General features: G+C 39.6%; 1 protein-coding gene across 1 annotated transcript in view; it reads left to right on the top strand.

Moving 5' to 3' along the window:
* Positions 1–20,711, top strand: part of CACNA1S (calcium voltage-gated channel subunit alpha1 S) — a 381,085-nt gene that overhangs the window by 308,207 nt on the left and 52,167 nt on the right. Inside the window, exons 33-37 of the mRNA XM_069238889.1 lie at positions 4,379–4,538; positions 6,149–6,276; positions 6,777–6,873; positions 11,022–11,124; positions 11,781–11,882. Of these exons, the coding sequence (XP_069094990.1) occupies positions 4,379–4,538; positions 6,149–6,276; positions 6,777–6,873; positions 11,022–11,124; positions 11,781–11,882 (590 nt within the window). The remainder of the gene's footprint in view (positions 1–4,378; positions 4,539–6,148; positions 6,277–6,776; positions 6,874–11,021; positions 11,125–11,780; positions 11,883–20,711) is intronic.

Here is a 20,711-nt window from a genome sequence, read left to right as displayed (position 1 = left end):
TGTTCCCTACTTGTGCTCTGCTGCCATCAGGTCCTAAGGCACTATGGCTTGAGGAGGGGGGGGGGGCTAAGCCCCCTCCTCAAATACATCATCCTATGGGGTGGAATTCCCTGATCCTTCAAAATGCTCTGGAATGGGGGCCGCAAGCCCTCACATCTGATAAAGATATCGGCATAGGTGGATGTGATTCCTGGGGTCTTTCAAAGTCTTGGGGTGTGGGGCAACACTCCCACTCCTCAAAAACAAAAATTCATCTGCCCTGGTGATGAGGTTCTCAGGGCCATTAAATGGCGATGGGCAGAGGGGGCCGCATGCCTCCTCCCCAAATAAAAAAAATATATATGTGTTATAAAGCAGAAATGTGAAATGAGTGAAGCGCCTCATAATGCACTGCAAGAATATTTTTTAAAGATTTTTTTTTATTCATGTAGTGCCCTCAGACACCACTAGTGTTTTTCATGGCAGACTGTATGGAGCACAGTTGCCACCAAGGACATTTAAAAATAATTTGCAATATGTGTCCTGAGTAACTGAATTCCTGACCCTCAGGCAGGATTACCATATTTTTTAAAGCACTCTGAGCTGGAGCTGTAAGCTCTTCAGCTGGAATGCAGGGATTCCTTGTGGTTAGTTTTATGGCCATCCAATCTGAATGTTCGGCAGTGCGGGACTTGTACCACTGTCCCAAAATGGATGACAGTAGAAAAAGCTCCCCCGGCCCATCAGAGTGCCCTATCTTTTAATTTTTGGTATTGACACTGAAGGATTCTAGCGGGATCACCCGTCCAGATACACCTAACTTTTTAACCCCTTCATGTCCATACCGAAGTCCCTGTTTAAATGCTAGCTTCTGGGAAACTGCAGAACAGATTTACACCTAAACAGCATACTTTCTCAGTAAAGTTTTAACTTTTTGCCAGATTTGATGTAATTCTGTTCAGCCATTTTTATGCATTTGAGAGCAAGATTTCCTATAGGAAATTAACATGGGAAATCAACATTTTGGGAACCCCTTTTTTTCTTGTCCCCACTTGATGAATCTGTGCAAAGCTTTCTGAAGAGGAGCTGAGGTTGAAGAACTTGTTTTTGGAAAGTATTGTGCAGATGTGTCAAACTGCATCAAAGTTATTTGTGAAAGAAGAAGCACTCTTCCTAGGGAACCTCTGACTTAGCTATAACTAGTCTAATCAATGGCAGTTGCCACTCTGTGTTTTTTATATATATATATATATATATATATATCAACATACTATTTGGTGTCATACACACATGGCATACATACATTGAAAAGGTGAAATGCTGGTGCCGAGGTGGAGACCTATATTCCAAGCAGGAGATTTGTTAAAAAAGAGTTTGATAACAAGTCCATCTCTACTACTTGTACTTGGCCTTGAAGAAGTCTTCTGCTGGGCCACCAGCTACTTTCATTCTACTGAATAAAGGTGCAGCAGGACAAATATGTGGATGTCTCAAAGAATAAGCAGAGCTTTTTCTTAAATGGAGTAACTTTATGTCATTATTTTGCACATCCCTTCAGAGGGAAGACTCACATGACCATGTCTGCAGTAGGGATGAATTGGAGTAGGTCAGCAGAACAAGAATGGGTGGTGAAGAAATTATATACATTTTTAACAGTTCTCTTTATTGTTTGTTTTCAAAGAAAAATGAATCAGCATGACATTTATGAAGAGCCCAAGCTTAAGTATAAAAGCAGAACCATAAACATAGAAATCTTGAAAGTCAAACAAAACATTCTTTTAAATTTAATATTAGATGCAGATACCACAGAGGGAGTAATGTTCAGGTAATGGAATCACAATAGTTTCACAAAGTAATTGTATAAGTCTCTTTAGAAAAATACAGAATCAATACAGACCAAAAAAATTGAAGCTTAGATTGTTTGTCTACACCATTGCAGAAAGGGACGAAAAAAGCAGACATCTGCAGAACCTTTTTTCATATTTTCCTTTTTTAGTATATGTTTTTTTCATTGAGATAGTGCAATGGTAAATAAAAAAAATCTGGACTAACAGTAGCTAAACGAGAAACAAGTAATATCCACATAAATAAACATTAATTAAAAAATAAATTCTAGCACTTATAGAATTCAATGCTCCTTTGGCCCGACGATCTCTATCTGTAATGTCCCAGGACCTTTACCTCAACAAATCCATGTTGTCCATTTGAAACCAGATCATGGAGTATAGAATTGATGTTATATATATGAAACGCTTGGTAAAAATGATGCTGTCAGCATTTAACAGAGATATTGGGTGGTTACAAGGAACAGGGTTTTAGGAAAGGCAACAACGTTTGCTCACTGCCAACTATCTAAAATGTTTGCTGATATCACAGAGTTTTGGAAAACTAGCAGTTGAACAGTAGTCTTTACATCTTTGAATTTCTTATCAATATCTGCTAGCACCCATCTTCGTATAGAGATCCATTAATGCAACCTCAGAGCAAAGGTGCTCTGATGTGTTAGTGAAGTTAGAAAATCTGCGATGGTTGAAGTAGTGTCATCCCCAATAACTAGCACTACCTCAAGACAAACTGTCTTATAAAACCCTAGAAAAAACATTGAGTAACCTGAGGCATATTTGGTAAGTACTGGAATCATCTGAACTATTCTTGGTAACTGTAAATAATTAATTAATATTTTGCCTTCAGGCCGGTATTCTATCAGAATAAGCCCTCATACAGCTATAAGTATATTTGTGCTACCAAGATTGGTTGTAGGAAAATGGATAATTTTGGCTCTTAGCAATGCCAAAGGCTTCTCATCTTAAGCCAAAGTTGATAAAATGTTCAAAGTCTGGGGGAGGGGTTGCATAAATACAAGGGAACTGAAACGAGATAATAACATGGTTGGTGACCATTTTGGAAATTATATAGGTGACCCATTGATCTGTGGATAAAGCTGACATTGTAGGAATCCATACAGATAAAGGTATTATTTCTATTGGAGAATGAAGTATATTCCTGTTTAGCCAAACTTTACAACCCTTCATCATTTTCATCTGGCTGTAAACAGGACAGTTGAACCACAAAGTCCTTGATGAGCTTCTGAGGGCATTCATCTTTGAGGCATCTGCTGGGCCACCACCAGGAATGAAAAGAATCTGATATCCCAATTGTTGAATCTTCCTCAAATTAGTTGTCAACCTCAGGAGAACCTTACAGTACATCACGTTGTGCAGCGTTGAAGTAACTGTAACATCCAATGTCTGCTCATCTTCTCTCAATTGGCATTCCAATGGCACTCCTCAGCTGGGTCAGATGCTGGTTCTCTAGGCAAGGTAAAGCCGTTAATCTGATGCCCTAAGATTCTCTTCCAAGTCAGACACTGGTCCACTCTCAAGGTTGCAGTTGTTTTGTTGGTTTTCGTTTTCAAGAGCATATACAAAGCTTGGCACAGGACTGGAAATGAGTCCTCTTCTTGTTTATTCCCAATGGTGGCCTGTGAATCTGTCAGTTATTTCCACCTAAGTTCCATGTACTGGTCTGAAGTTTCACTTTCATTGAGCCTTACTTAGGGTTAATCCAGTTGGTCATTGGAGAAGAATAGCCATACAGCTAAAGTCATGATGACTAGTAGAAGGGCCGGCCTGCTCTCGACCGAAGTCCTGCCTACTCACTGTGTCATCCTAATCTTCTGGCCTCTCGTTCACCTGAGATAGTTTCTGCAGTATGGCACTTTACACCAGTGCCAAAAGTACAGTACACAATGGCCTTTCTTTCTCAGCAGAACACAATCTCCCCACTCTGATTTAGTGTGCTCCTGCTATCTTCAAGTTACTGATATGAAGGAGTGGGGTTCCATCCTAAGATTGACTCTAAACATCCCAAACTCTTTCTAAAGTTCCCATTAAGTTAGTGGAAGTTTCATTTCTTCATGTTCCAGAACGGTTTAATGAATGAAGACACTATAACTCAAGATGAGGGAATTCTAGACCAAAAATGGGAACATTACAGGTACACCCCCACAAATATGGATATTTATTGCACAAGTAGCTCACAGATTACTCTCATATCTGTTCAAACCATCACAGAGAACTATAGGTGAGAATGAGGATATACAAACGGAGAGCTGTGTGAGTTGATCTGAAGAACAGAAACTAAAGTTAGGCTCCCTCAAAAGGCTCTGGTATGGGAATGCTGCATGAAAAAATGTGTATTAAAGTGTGTGGGGAGAAAAGTTGTCTTGAAAGTATATTGCATTTGTGTGTCTCTCACATAGAAGGTTCTATGCTCCTATGATCTACTTGTTATGAGCATCTTTAATTGATTTCCTTTCAAGAACCTATGGTGTTAACTGTATGAGAACCACAGTGGTTGCTACTGATCATTCATTGTGTAACTGTGCACTTTGTTATAGGTGTGCGACAGGAGAGGCCTGGCAGGAGATTCTGCTGGCCTGCAGCTATGGGAAGAAATGTGACCCTGAATCAGACTTCCTCCCAGGAGAGGAGTACACCTGTGGAACCAGCTTTGCATACTTCTATTTCATCAGTTTCTACATGCTCTGTGCCTTCCTGGTGAGCTCTTGCTATACTGTGTATGATCCTGTTCATTTCACTTGTTCTCCATGAATCCAACATAATGGACCTCACCAGTCATGCATCACTCAGGCATCAGAGTTCCTTCAGACCTTCCTGACTAAGTTATTGTGAGATTGGCTCATAGAAGCCATAGTGATCTTCCAAGGCTGTGTAGAATATAAAATCAAGGTATCATTGTGACTGACCTCTATGAGATTTCACTGACATCAATGCTAGTTGCTATGAGATTACATTTTTGCTAGTGTGAGTTTGTTTTTCATATCTAAGAATTAATTGTGTTCTGGGTCTTTGCCTATCCCTATTGGACTTCAGTGGTTAATTTTCAGTGATACCTGTGATATGTCACTTACATTTATAATATGTCTGTCAATTCTGAAATGTCACTGTGAGCTTCCTGTAACATTGCAAGGTTTTATTGGCCTTCATACCACTGCACTCTTCTCCGTGATGTCTGTGAGTCTTCACTGATCTTTCATATTTGCCTAGCCTCTGAGATGTCACTTAAGTCCGTAAATTGTGAGTGATGTCTTTAAAGCTTCACTAATTCTAGCTTAGCTTTATTGACATCTGTATGATTTCACTGACCTCTGAAACTTGACTTATTGCTGTAAGCTTTCTTTGACAACTGTGAGAGTTACCAACACTCATATGAAACTTCAATAATATTGTAGGATTTTACTTACCACTGCCAGTCTTCTTTTCCCTCTGCAAAACATACTTTTCCTCTGCAAGACTTTATATTTGTCTATTTGACTTTACTGGAATCCACTGCCTCTATTATCTCCATCTACTGCTTCAGAAATCTGCTTACCTCTTCTAAGTATCACTGACCTCTGTAAGACACCATCTCTCACTGTGAGACATTTTTGATCACTGAGACTGTGGTGATTTGTAAAATGAAAGTTTCCAGGCTATACACAGCAAGAAGTAGTAAGGGCCGTTGTAAAGTGTGGTTCTCTAAGTGACCATGTTCAAATCCCTAGCTATATACAACAATTACCACATGCTGATCAAGGATTAAATTGACTAAACACGAAGGGTACCATACATAACGTTCCTTTTTCATTTGAAAAAAATATAGTATTATCTCAACACCACTTTCTACTTGCCACAATACCCCATGCCACATGGCAATAGTCGCAAAGTTTTACTTAGCTTTAGGTAATATTAGGAGGCCAAAAGGACTGACATGGGTTGCATTTAATGCATGTTCTCTACATCTCCACTACTCATCCAAGCCATTGTGTGTGTGCATTGGTAATTTGAGGTTTCATTATCCTACTCCAACATCACGAACTGAGCACATGAGTTTGCCACCTGTTGCTTACATGTAACAGGAACATGATCACTCATCTAATCCCAAGGAACAAATTGTGCAGTCAAACTGGAGCCATCCATTTATTCACAACTTAATAAAGAAAGCCACAACTAAATTAATTTTACATGATAAATTCAGCCTAGATCTCATATCTTGATCTGTTGGAGCAGATCTGTTGCAGCAAAAACACTGTTAGCCTCTTCATTTCTCCACCATGACATGAATATGGCCTACCCATCTCATATGACGTCTTACCATTTCTCTCCAGATCATCAATCTCTTTGTTGCTGTCATCATGGACAACTTTGATTATCTGACCCGTGATTGGTCCATCCTTGGTCCACATCACCTGGATGAATTCAAAAGAATTTGGGCCGAATATGACCCAGAAGCTAAGTAAGTGAGGGGTCATGGGCTAGAATGGAGGGTTATGTTTTATAATTAAATTGATAATATTTCTTGATGAATGATGTCCTTATGTTTGAAGCAATGTAAGAAATTTCTTCAAATGGTTTGTTACAAGTCTTGCTTGCTTACGCAATTTGAATGTCTTCCCACAGATATTCAAGTTTTTGTCTGATCTTCCCATATTCAAGAATAAGACAGGCACCGTCAATACCATCATGAAATAATTTACAATTTCCTGGTCATTTTTGTTAGTTCTAGACTGGCGCATCAGGCAAGACATCACCACTCAGTAGCCCTTGTCCTTGCAAACTTGTATAATTCTCCAGTGAATTCACATCTCTGGGATTGCTCACAGATCCAGTACCTGTGCTTGCCAGGGGTGGGATTGTATTATGAACATGACAATTTAATTTTTTATTACATATCGAGCTCTGGCATCATCTTTCTTATGATTGTTGGTCTCTGGACATGCGTTTGTTTTCCTGCAGAGGACGTATCAAACATCTGGATGTAGTGACACTGCTGAGACGGATCCAGCCCCCTCTCGGCTTTGGAAAGTTCTGTCCACATCGGGTCGCTTGCAAGGTAATGACTCGGGGCAATTGATCAGGGCTCAGGCTCGGATTCCATTGTGACTCTACAACAGTGCATCAGTGATTGTCTTGTTGCAATAATGGACAGTGATCCACTATGACTTCCGTGGCGCATGCAATATATCTCAAACCTGTCACAAAGGGAAGAGGGGAAATCTTCCTAAGAAAAAGCTTGAAATATTATGCCGAGTGGTGCATTGTACACCACACATTTCAAATACATTGATTATAACCCAGGAAGTTTTCCAGCCAGTTATGATGCGGTACTTATGATGTTATACCAATGGTACATGGATTGCGTGGAAGCCAGAGCCCCCCTCACCCCGGCAGGCCTTGTGGTAGTTCCTCTGCCACTAAATACTTTGAGAAAGAATCTAGCAAAATGGTACTTTGTCTGGTCCACTGTCTACAAAAAAATAACAATAAACATGTTTAAAAGGTAGTAAGATTAATATGGTTATGCATTATTTAAAAATGCATAAAATACCTTTTTCACTTCTGCCTTCCTTTTATTTTCATTGTTCCATTACGCCCCTGTCAAGTAAATTCTCTGTATCGCTGGAAATTTACTTTGAACGAATAGATTGGAAAACAAAATGTTAAACAGACTACTCAATCTGTAGGCTTAGACAGCAGTGCTAACCCTCCAGACACACAGACCACACAGGTTTACGCAGCAACGCTACAACTCAGAGTACAGAGAATTTTCAGGTTCAGATAGTAAAAATGTCCCATAGATCACACCAATTGTACAGGCTTAGGCCTCGTCTAAATATTAATTTCATAAGAAGCTGTCAATACAGATGAGTATGAACGTGTATCGCCTTAACCTAACCAAAAGGCACCGCAATGCTGCATCACAAAATGCATTCAGACACGTCATGAAATATCCACAAATGTTGCATCTAAGTACCGCCTGCCGTTAAGCACATGATGCCACAACATCAGCAACCGATTTCAAACTATTAATCGTTTACCACTTTAATTTTATCTTTAAATACATTTTATAAATGCATCTTATTTTTTTCCTAAGTAACAGCTTTTTATTTTCTGAAAATGGACTGATTTTGTCCTCAAATACAGTTTTTCATATTTAGCAACTAAAGTAATATTGTCCCATCTAAATATTGTAACCTTCTGAAAATAATATATTTACGTCCTTAGAAAGCTTTTCATAAAATAAACTAAATTGATCCGCCAACATAGCTCCTCATTTTCCAAATTTACTAACTAATTTAAAAAATACCAGCTTATCATATTTATCACTCTCATGGGCAGATACTGCTTTTCAATCTCATATCCCGCGTAATTTCCAAAGTATCACCATCTCATGCTCATGTTTACCCTCAAGTTGCTGTGTCACAAATACCTATTTCATCCTCCTACCTCACAGATAGCGGGCTAATGTCAGGGATATTCCCCTAATGTTATGGATGGTTAGGTTTTGCAGGCGGTGGGAACGTAGGCTCATCATGAAGATTGTATGAGACAGATGCTGTGCTCCTCATATGGCAAGGGTTGTTAACGTATTAAAAGGATGACCACTTTATGCCGATGCTAGTTATCCATTGCTGAGTATGGTGACCAGTACAGGTAAGGAATGGTCACCACATGCCAGTGGGACACCACATGACAATGGTGGTCTGCCCACCATATGCAAGAAATGGCTACCATATGCCAGGGGTGTCCTTGAGACCATGAGATAGAAAGAATAGTTACCAAATGCAAGGGATGACCACAGTGTGACACTGACGGCATACAATGCTAATAAAGGCCACCATATGCCAGGAAGGTAAACAGATATGGGCACTATATGCCAAAGACACACTGCTTAGCATTAGCTAAGAATGTAAACCACATGCCTGGCAGACACACATATCAAGGCACATACTCATAAAGGTATAGGCACGCTACCTTCCCTCCTTTTAAAGAGGCACCTGTTCACCTTGATGGGTGCATAGCTCTGCCTTCTGCCCTCAATTGTAGGCCTTCTTGTGGATGAGCAGGTAGCAGCCTGAAGCCAGCAGCACATGGAACTCTGAGTTCTGAGGGCAGCACTCTCCCAGGGAGCCCTCTATTGAATGAAACACTGCAAACGGCAGTGATGCGATGAGAAGGCTGACCCAGTGGTCTGGAGCAAAAATGCAGCACCAAGAGCACTAGCAAGATGACAGTTGTAGTGAACAGGATATGCCCTAATCTGCCCCTTCACATCTTCTTCAGTCCAGATTCACAAAGTGAGGAAAGGGGCGGAGGAGATGGAAACATAAAAAGGTGGCAGATGATAATAATGCATCAGCGCCATTCATGGCCCAGTGCGTCAGCTACTACTGATTAATGTTTGAGTTTAGGATGACTTCAGGGAAAGACATAGAGCAATGGCACAGATTGTTTTAGAACATTATGTGCCAGTGTCCCAGCACAGCTAAACCAATGCTACTCAATCCTAAATTGCCATATGCGATTATGTTCCAGTTGTTGGACTCTACTCAAGGCACTGCTAGTGCACCTCAAAGCAGGTATGTGTAATCCTTTTACAGTTAAGTTGCAAAATACGCATGCTGTTGTTTTTGACACACCTCTTTTTAACCTTCATCACCATTTGCTCTGTATTTCATTTCCTCAAAGAAAATTAATCTGGATTGCAGAACATTCTACAACACTTACCTATCAAGGTGATGTATGTTAAGTCCCTTTTTGTCCTTCTGTTAATACCCCAAGAATTAGTAAGGCTGCTACAAGAATTACATACATGATCAGTCAGTCCAACACTTATTCAGTCTTAAAATTTACTTCATTATTACACATTCAACTTTGCCAGTTTACCTTCCACCCCTACAGCCACACCTCATAATCCATCATTGCGACCTGAACATAATTCTTCCAATAGCAGTTTCATGGTCATCTCCTACACTCTTCTTAATGTAGTAACAGAAAATGAAAATAAAGCTCTTCTGTATATCCTAACCATGTGCCCCAGGTGATTCAACTGATGAAACTCAATCCCCACGACCTACTCCTTCTGAGAATAAACTACAACTTTGAAAATGCACCTCCATTCTCGCATATAGCTCACCATAAAATACCAGTACTCAGACCCTTTGTGGGAATGTTTTCTGGAGTTCTGGGTCAGGCAGAGTTTACTCTGCCCAGATTGGGTGATTCCAGGCTGTTTACCACTGATGTCCCGAGGCTTAACCTTACTGTAGGGCCCAAAACTGTTCATCAAATACACTCCTATTATATTTGACTCAACAGCAAATTATTTTTAGTAAATACCTCGACTGAGCCTTTATTAAAGAGAATAATACTCTATTAATGAAGACACAAATGCAAACTATGGAGTGAAATCACAACAGTCATTTCCTATTGCTACTAAAGGGACAAGTACACACAAAAATATCAGGGGCATTCTTAGTTTGTAAAGCACATTGGCCCTTCATCTTAGAAGGGGGTTCTCTGTGGAACTAGGGGTGATGTTATAATGTGGGTTGCTCACAGTCACTTGTTAGTTTCCAGAAGTCCACACCCTTCCTGTTCAGGCTCAATGTCACAGTACCATTTGTCACAGAAAGGTTTGGTGGGCAGTGCACGACTGCCAGTTTTGCTGTCAGTGGAGGCATGTATGCCAGGATATTATGCTTCTGTAAGGCCAACCAAGTGCACATAACTGTCTTCATCCTGGCCCAACAGAGGTGTGCACTTTGCACTAAGCAATGGCATCTGCCACTGGTAGGTAACGGCTGCGCCACCAGTGGGGTTGTGGCTCTGGTGGTCTTGCTGTTCAGGTTCTTTCTTGTGCCCAGTCAAATCACCCACCGAAACAAGCTTAGTACCCACCCAAATGTCTTTGTGATGGTGCAGCCTCTTGATGCTTGTAAATTCTTGGTTGTCAATCAAGTTTGTATTATGGTCAACATTTCTTAGCACCCGCTTGGTTCTTGGTGCTAAATGCTTTGCCACAGAACTCATTCCTTTGAGTTCCAAGATTCTCTCCGATTCAGTGGGTCAATGTAGCTGTCTCTGCTGAAGACACATCAGTGGTAGCAGTTGGTCGGATCTTTCCTCTATTATGATACTAGCAGCCACACAAACCTCTGTGACATGAAATGTAACCTATGTGTCTGTTTTTTTTCCCAGCGCCTAGTCAGCATGAACATGCCGCTGAACAGCGACGGCACTGTCACCTTCAATGCTACACTTTTCGCACTCGTCAGGACAGCCCTCAAAATCAAAACAGAAGGTGAGAAGGAACTTTTATTTGTCAAGGTGTGGATCCCCCATTTCATATGGTCTGTGCAGTTGGTGGACATTTCTGACAGTAAGTTAAACCTAAAGTAACCTGTAGTACTCAATCTTTCCAGAGATTAATTGATCAACAGGGAAGATCAGATTTCCTCACCTACCTATTCTCTTGGAAGCCAGAGGGGCTGGGAGGTGTCATTTACTGATGCCACATCTGTCATCTGTCTGTCTTGTACCTGATCCTGTTGAGTAGTGTTTGGACAAAATATTGAGTTAAAAATATTGTATGGAGAAGATATTGTGTCAAGAGCCTCGAAGACAAAAATAGTGTGAAGGTAAGTTTCTATGCGGAAGCAACATTTTACTATACTTAACTCCATATATATTTACCTTGGCAATATATATAACTTCAAAGGCACTTAGATGTGGAGTTAAGAAATTTAAATCTATACCTACCTATTTGAACTTACCATTTCAATATTTTGGTCCTTGATATGTTTTATACAATATTCTGTCCACACAATATTTTTAGCTTTGATATTCTACCAGACAACCTTATGAGTACTGCTGCCCTTGCAAAGCAATAGTCCCGAAGTGAACCATCTAGTCTCTTTTCCAAAGAAACTGAATATAATATTGTCTTTGCCTTGATAGGTAACTTTGAGCAGGCTAATGAGGAGCTGCGAGCCATCATCAAGAAAATCTGGAAGAGAACCAGCATGAAATTGCTCGACCAAGTCATTCCACCTATAGGAGGTATTACCGATTCATTTCTTGTTTCTGTTTTATGGAACCTTAGGTTAAAGAGATGTGCAGAGATTTACCTGAGGATTGGTACACTATCTAATATTCTTCTCAGAAAATATTAACTGATTCTTTGGGGAAGGGAATGGCTGAAGGAAATGGTTTGGTGCTGAAATGAGTCAGATAGGTAGATGAAACCGGAGCTTAGGCTGACATTTGCTCATTCCCAAGACCCTGGCTTCTCAAAGCAAGACAAACGCTAATGAGGGAGCATTTCTTGTTCCAAAATGAAGGGCCATTCTTAAGAGACTTTGAGCAATGTGCATGCAATTCGGCAATAAATAGATAACTAGGGACGGGCCATTGGCCCAGTATGCAACTCACTCAGGAATAACACATTTGACCAAACTATGTTAGAGAAGGGCATGAACATGGGTTGTTGAAAAAAGTTTCCTCGTTAGAGAATGTAGAATTTCTAACTATACTTTCTGTTGTGTCCCAACTGAAGTGTAAGAGAATGAGGTCTATCTGTGCCCTACCCTCCCATGTCTGAAAAACTGAAAATTGGCAGATAGAACAGATATTTGCTGGACTATCTCCATTGATAAAGAATATATGATGGTTGTACTCCAGTCTAATAATTTCTACAGTGAACATTCTTATTATTGTGAGGCGAAAAGGATAATGGGAAAATACTGCACATCACAAGAGGATAGGTTTGTCAGCGTTTGAGTTAACATACAAAAATGAACTGGCTTTATTTCCAACAGAAGACACATTGGTAGAAGAATTCTGTTCAACCACACATGGACGCAAAATAGTTTGCACAATTTGCAGGTGGGGATATTAACGTTGTTAGTTACTTTAGTAAAATAAAAACCAGGATACAGGACTGGAAATTCCATTCATCACCTTTACATACTTCTTCTTCAGAATTCTACTCTGATATTGGAGAATGAGACTAGGAAAAGAACATACTCCTACACTACAACACAAACAAAATTAAATACCAACACAATAAAATATTCTGCTATTAAAGGATACATGCACACTGCACATAGTAGTTTACATGCATTGGTGTGTTCCTGACATGTTCATTACACCCAACGAATTTGGTGGGCATGTGGACAGTTGTTCCCACAATATTGTTAAACTATGACCCTATTGGATTATTTACACAGTGACCTGTCTCATCACATCTTCATTGGCATATAGAACTGCACTGAATCCTCTTCTGTATACAGACTGCCCACAACCACCAAACCTGTACCTCAGCCCACTGTTCCTCTATATTTCTTTATAAATTGGTCAATGGCATAGTGACCGCTCACTTTGGCAGCTAAAATGGTTGGTGCCACTATGCCTGAAAAGCTGGTTTGTAAAATACTGATTCTTTCTTTACGGCTTCTTCTGCTGACATGAGAAGCCAGAAGCTCATAAATAACTCTGCAAAAGAAAATATGAAAACTCATAGTGGAGTGTGCAGTGGGCTTCCAAGTAAGAGAAGGCCAACCGAGGACAGAGTGAGAGGAATCATGAACATGGGAAAACGGGACAGCAACAGGGGCAAATAGAAGAAATGAGCAGGAAGGAGAGAGGTGACCAGAAAAATTATGAAACCAAATACTTTTTTAAAGAAAAAGGTATGAAAGAAGGATGCAAGGAAAGAATGGTGAATGGAAGATAATGTGAAATGTTTAAGGGGAAGGTGGACAAGAGGGTGAAAGGAAGAACAGAAGAAGAGTAACGGATGGTTGAAGTAAAAGAAGGATTAAATAAAAGATGGGTAAAAGAAATGGGGAGAGGATGGAATGAATAAAGGATGGACCTATCGAAGGGAGAAAAGATGGATGGAAGGGTGAACATATGGGAGTAAGGAGAGAAGGGTAAAGTGATGGATTTGAGAAAGGGTGGATGAAAGGAAGAATGTAAAGTTGAAGGGAACTCTTCTAGGGAATATCAGCCATGCTTTCTCCCTTGGCCCACTGCTATTACAGGTATCGTTTAGTGTGTAGGGTATTTTATTTTGAAGCTACTTTCTATGACTTGTTGGTATTTACACAACAGGTATTACATTCATGTGCTGGACAAGTGCTCTTTAGGTCGAGCATGCAAGCGTTTTGACGTCTTGTAAGAGTTGTGGGCCTTTAACCACGCCCACAGCACGCCACTCACTTTCACTCATTTGTGGCTTGGCTTTCAAAAATCCTTTGTTATCATTGGTAAATGCTTTACGTTAGTCCCTCCTTGGGGAGGTTTTGCTACCGCTTTGCAGACTGCCCTTGTTACATGGATAATTGCATGATTGTCGATACGTTTGACTTTGAGCTAACTTCTTTTTCTTTTTGTGTCTCTCCTTTGCACTCATGTTCATGGTGCAATGGTACTTTGAATAGGCTTACTTACGTCAACTGTTTTACTTTTCATTTTCAATTTAAGTGGCAAGAAAAGTCCAGTTAGGAATTTACAACGCTAATAGCTCTAACTCGAGCAAATGCAAGACCCATTGCATTGCAAATGCTTGCTTTTTGTTTAGATTTTCATTTAAGTAAAATGAATACATTGTCTCCTGCAGTGGAACTGTCTGCAGACTGTGTGAGACCTGCATATATAACAAAGAAAAATAATGATGCTTTGATACTAAGAATCATATCTAATGTTCATAAGAATGGACCTTCGAATAAATTTTCATCAAAAAAGATGCTTTCGCTGTGCAGTGCTGTTCTGAAACAACAACGAGTAATATAATTTTCAGATAAAGTACAACTTTTTCCCTCTTTATAGTTTGACATTATTGTATTGCTTAGAATTACAGGTTAGCTGCAAATTAACTTAATCAAATTGATACTCTTCTGTCCATTCATGTTCTCTTTCAGTCAAGCTTCCCGGAATGCTGGGACCTATACACCTGTTTTGCTTCACTAGTGACCAAGCTGAAACACTCATGCACTGACAAAAATCTCTAGAATGTGCTTCTTTGACCAAAGAAGACATTTATTATTTCACTACACAAGGTTCCTAAAAGGAGAATAGCATGCTGAAAGCACACATTTAAACATAGTCACAGCAATGAAATGAAAGAATGTACAAATGAATCTCCACTGCATTATACACAGGAAACATATGTATCTATATTATAATGCAAAGCAAAAGTATGCATCACCATGAGAAAAGGGCATTGCTGCTTCATCTCCCTCCTATTCAACATCAGATCCCAGAGTCGATTGAGGAGAGATAGATCAATTATCCTCACAGTAAGGATGGCGTATACTAGTGTCCTGAATATGCATGAGATCTGCAAACACTCTGTCCCTGGTCCATCTGGTCTCAGCCTCTTGTACTTTGAACAAACAAGAGAGGAAAAGTCTAGAACATCCCTCTCACTGCAGAAGTTTATTTATACAAAAAATGCTGATTGCGTTAGGCCAGTTTTGAAACTAACACGTCAGGACTTGGCCACAATCCCAAGGTGCCAATTCAAAACAAGACCATCCCTGCCGTCTGAGTACCTTCTTATCATTCTTTCCCTTAGTGGGAAAAAACACGAAGAATAAAAACACGAGCACAGTACAACGTGCAAAACTACTTGCAGCTTTTAACGTGGCAGTGGCTAATGCTAAAATAAATTCCATAGGCAAAATGAAGCCGGTGGTCACTAATGTGACGGTATAGTGCTAGGCTAAGTTCAACGTGGAGTCAGTGGTCAAAACTCCCATATCATTGCAACATCATTGTATTCAAGAATCATGGCTCCGAGAGCATGTGGGTGCTACCTCATCTTACCTCTTCAGTTCTCTCTCCCAAGCCCAGATTTCAGGACTTCTGTGCAGACCTATGTTTCAGGGCTAGGAGCCATGTCTACTAGTCATGCAAGCTTTTTGAATGTTTTTGAATTTTTATTGTTTTTTGGTATGTCTTATGATTCATGCTCCCTATATGCAAAATACTTAATTTGCAATTTACAGATTTGTGGAGTGGGAACACTGCCTTAAAATCTGCAGTACTCGTACCCTAGCAAACTAATGGATCCCTCGCTCTATTAAGTATCTGAGAAAGTGCTGTGATTGTCTTAGCTGGCTCCACATTCAGAAACCTTAGAGCTGAAACCCATCTGCTACAGGGCCATGCCATCATAGTAATGCTCACCGTATCATGCGAAGGGTGAGGCAAAGGTCAATTGATTTCCCTAGCTAGGTCTGCCATTTGAGGAATGGTGGCTTGGGATCATATATTGCAGAATGCCCTCACTTGCAGAGAGAAACTTTCTGCACATTTGATTTTTTTGTTTTTCAAGGACAGACTCCCACTTTAGGAATTTATTTTTAAAAAGATGAGCCGTTGGGCCACCCATCAGAACCAAGAGTTGCCACAAATGCAAAAAGGTGTAATTAAAGACTGACACATATACCCACTAAAAGTGGTATTTGTGTTTTCAGTCAAATATTTATTGCTTCATTGCTTGTATGATGTTAAGGGTCCGACACTATTGAGTATCGACATTGATGGCGTACGTATATTTGTCATGAGCAAGCTGAGGGGCAAGTAACAGACTTATTTGATTGCAGTCAAGAGACTGGGATTCACATTGGAGACAGCACCACTGCAGGCATGTAATGACCTTCCTGTCTGGACTGAAGGGACAACCCAAAGCTAGCTCTGGAGTTCAGTACTAAACCGTTCCACAAGCAGACTTTGAGTATAGTTTCTGACGAGGGGAAAACACAGATAACAGCAGCACCAGTGACAATACAGTCAAATTCTTTAAAGTAGTCATGCTTTCGTTTGTGACACATTTGAGCAGAGTGCCTCCTCGAACATTGGTCTGGCTGTTTAGCCCACAATAGACAAGTTCTTGTACAAGAACTCTAGTTTTTTCAGCCAGAAGCAGCATCAGGTGCTGAGGCTGCAGCATCAGTGAGTGGGCCTACAGTGCAATGGAGATAAAGATTCCAAAGTGTTTTCTGGTAGTTTCTCAAACATCACAGCTAACAACAGACATGGTATTGCCTGCATCCCAGAGCTGAAGTTACACCAAGAAACTCTACTGCCTGGTCATAAATTTGATGGTTCAACTCACTGAGGGGAGATACATTTTATAGGCATTTGGGGTATTCAAGCTGCTAAATCTAAGCATCTCTATTCCTTACAAGGAGGGAATGATGGTAAGCAGACTGCTGGTATAATGTAGAATCTGTAGGATGCAAGTGGATTGGAGACTTATAATAGTGTATTCATTGAAGGTGTACATCCACTCTCTCAGATAATTTGTGAGAACAACCTATTACTTTCTGAGGTTCAAACCACCGTCAACCCAACATACCAATGATAAAGTGACTGGTATTTACACAAGATGTCAAAGGTGAGACACACTTAAACCATTCAAGGAGGCATTTAAAACTTTTATGGAGAAGAAGAAAATCTGGCTTTGGTACCTGCTATTTTACAGAGATAAAACAGATCATCCAGAAATAAGTCTGAGGTGAATGGTTAATTTTACCTTACCCATTACTCAGGACCAGAGTCCCTGGTGATTCATACAGCCATTTGCAGAGGAGGAGTGTCTAGTGTATCATTTATTTGTTTAACAGGGGCTCGAAATGGGTGGGTGCTACTGCAAATTAGATGCTTCCATTTGCCACTTTGGCATTGCGCACCCACTGAAAGATGTCAATAATTTGGCTTAACACGAGTATTCATTATGGCAGAGAAAGAGTGGATCACTTGCATGAGGGCCTAGTAGAATCTTTGAGACAGCCGGTGGCTGGTGGCATAGATTTGTTAGAAAAAATTATTCTTATTATTCTGCTTTGTGGTGATTCAGCTGAGTCTTTTGCTAAGTGATTTGCCATTCTCTTAGCTGTGAGACATCACTCCTGTCTTCGGTTGCCTGTTTTTTTTGTTAGATTTCCAATCCAAGTAAATTGTCATTCCCCTAGCTGGGGAGATTTTATATGGCACGAAAGCTGTTTGCAATTTTGAGATATTTGAATAATTTTAGATAAATTGAAATGCCCTGTAGACTGAAGCTGTAAGTCTGCGAGCCAGTCTCAGAAGCTGGAATCCTTAAGGGGCTGAGGACATTAATCAGAAGACAGCATATTGGGCTTTAGCTACATTTGCATCATCATCTGGGTGGAAATCACGCTGAGAACCTCATGTTAACTGTAATTCTCAAATGAGCATAATAGAAATTCTGGACAATTTTATAGTTTAGGCTGTTCAGTCAATACCTGAAAAACCAAAAAGTCTAAGGTGGTGGTAATGGCTTATTTTCAGGCATAATCCAACTTTGTTAATCTCATAGGTGGTCATAAACCTGTGGGCTGTGGTGGCTCCTTATCTACATTTGTAGGGAGTTCAGACTCTGACAATGTGCTGTATCACAAGAATTGCACTGTTCCGAGTGCAGACGCGAACCCGTGCGTGCAAGGAGAACTGCACAGTAGTGAAATTTTGAAAGTTGGACCAGCTGTTTGAAGCAGGTAGCTTTGTTTCACTTCGCAAACAGTAACCAGCTTGTATTCCAAAGGGAAACAGAGATCCTCCTACAGACGGGTTGAGTTACTAACTGCACCTGACTACATTGGGGTGCCAGGTAGACCTAAGACCCTCTTTTTTCATGATTCAAGGGTGTCCTCAGGGACATGTTTTACCTGTGCATAACCTTAATATTACTCGTCAAGATATTGAATTGTTTCAGTCTTTAACATTGATAGGCCTTAAGGCAGCATACACTGTGCTTGTTCTACAGACATTGCTGAGGTATTATTTTCTCACTGTTGATACATATCTTGTATTAGTGATTCTAGTTTTAGCAGAGATCAATTGTGGAGTTAACAGGGCAAGAATCTAATTAAGAAACCAGGATAAATGGTCTCACCCTGTGTCGTCTACTCTGAGAGAGAGAGAGAGAGAGAGAGAGAGAGAGAGAGAGAGAGAGAGAGAGAGAAAAAAAAAAGACATTCCATGAGTGCCTGTGGTCAAAAAGTTGGAGGAATCTCCACAATATTTTGTTGAAGCTCAGGGTGATCAGTTTTTCTCAGATTAGTTGTCTTCCATGTTGCAAGGCAGGTTTTGATGTGGATGGACAGAACCACTACGATGCATTATATCCACAAGTACAGCCAAATGGGTCCTTCAGTGTTGTGCCGGAAAGCAACAATATATTGGCACTGGCTAATCATTAACTGCACATTTCTTTTATTGATTACTTGTCTGCTCTTGGAAAATGGTAACAATTTATTTTGTGGAATTTCGTAAAAATACATTATTTTGTGTAGAATTTAATAGACTTTACATTTCAGAATCATGTATGAAAGTTGGATATAATGACATAGCTCACATTCAGAAATGCATGTGCACTTCCAAGTGTATTGGGTGGAAGAGAAAATAGTTCTGTGAGACATCTGCTGTTTCTGCCAATATCCTACTAAAAACAATGTTTCGGAACTTGCGAGAAAGTTAGAAAATGTGTGCCTGCCATGAACATTTTGCACCAGACTATTATTTGGCAGAACTAATGGAAGTTTATGCAGATGCTCTCAACATCCCTAAACGTATTGACAAAAGTGGAGATTTTCTTAGAATGATGTCTTACAGCATTTTGAGATGTGTGGGTATCAATATGTGGATGTGTGAAATTCATCCAAGAGTGCACTTTTTGTTCTCCCGAGAGTTACCCAGAATTTGTGCGACACGATACTGATTCAGAAATGAATGGTCAGTGAGACTATGGGGCCTATTCACAAACTGCATTTTGTAGTGTGTTCCATAGAACTGCTGTAGTACTACTAATGTACTACAAAATGTTATTCACAAACCTAAATATGGAGGTCAATGCCTTCACCTCTCCTATTTCCGTACACTTAAATATATGTTTTAGTAGTAAATGTGGGAGGGACCAGTCAGCGTGGATGGAAAATAAGGACTTTTTACTATTGAAGGAGACAGGTTATGGGAGGAGCAAAGAGGGTTTCAAGAAGGATTAGCGAGGGATTTATATATGGGGATATGCATTCACACACAAAAGATTAATCCCATTGCTATTCAAACTGCACTTCTATAGTTACTAAGCTCAAAAAGGACCCAAAACAGTTGCAAATCTACTTGAGCTTAGTCCTTGAGTAAGTTCAACCTCGCACATTTCCAGCCACTGGTATTGCAACACTGCAAGAAAATGATGGAGGCAGTGGACTAAAATAAAAGCCAATAGGAACCCATTTTCAACTAAGTTAACTTATTTAACATTTTGACATTTTAAAAATAAATGTAATCTTAAAATATATAGAAAATAACGCATAATTATTAATTATAACATTTTAACTTTTTAATTAGAAAATTGAATTAAATTAATTCTGTAAATAATTAATATTTTTACTACATAATAAATATAAATGCTATACATTAAATGGGATTTTTTATTTAAATCTTGTATATTTTCATAAAATATATTTAAAATGATCAAATATTCAATTCGAAATTAAGAATGCTGCAGTTTTTTATTTTGTTCTAAGTTGAAAATACATATTTTAAATAATATTCATTAATATAAATAGATTAATTTTTATCTTAAACATATTTTGGCTATCTCTTTTTAAACTTTAGTACACTTTTAAACTTTTCCCTTCACTTTACCTTAAGGAGAGCTGCGCTCACGTGACGGAGATCTGCATCTATGTGTGAAAAGTTTCAAGTAGTAAGTTTGCACTCCTAAATTTGGCTCCACCCACTATATTCAGGGGGTGGAGACATAAGCATACACGTTCTAGTAAATTTACACTTGTAGATGGCCAACAGCCTAAAGTAGTACATTTACTACAAAGTTACTACAAACTGTAAGAG

Source organism: Pleurodeles waltl, chromosome 6 (genome assembly GCF_031143425.1).
Source record: "Pleurodeles waltl isolate 20211129_DDA chromosome 6, aPleWal1.hap1.20221129, whole genome shotgun sequence".
Classification (NCBI taxonomy): Eukaryota; Metazoa; Chordata; class Amphibia; order Caudata; family Salamandridae; genus Pleurodeles; species Pleurodeles waltl.
This window is presented reverse-complemented; position numbering and strand designations above follow the sequence as displayed.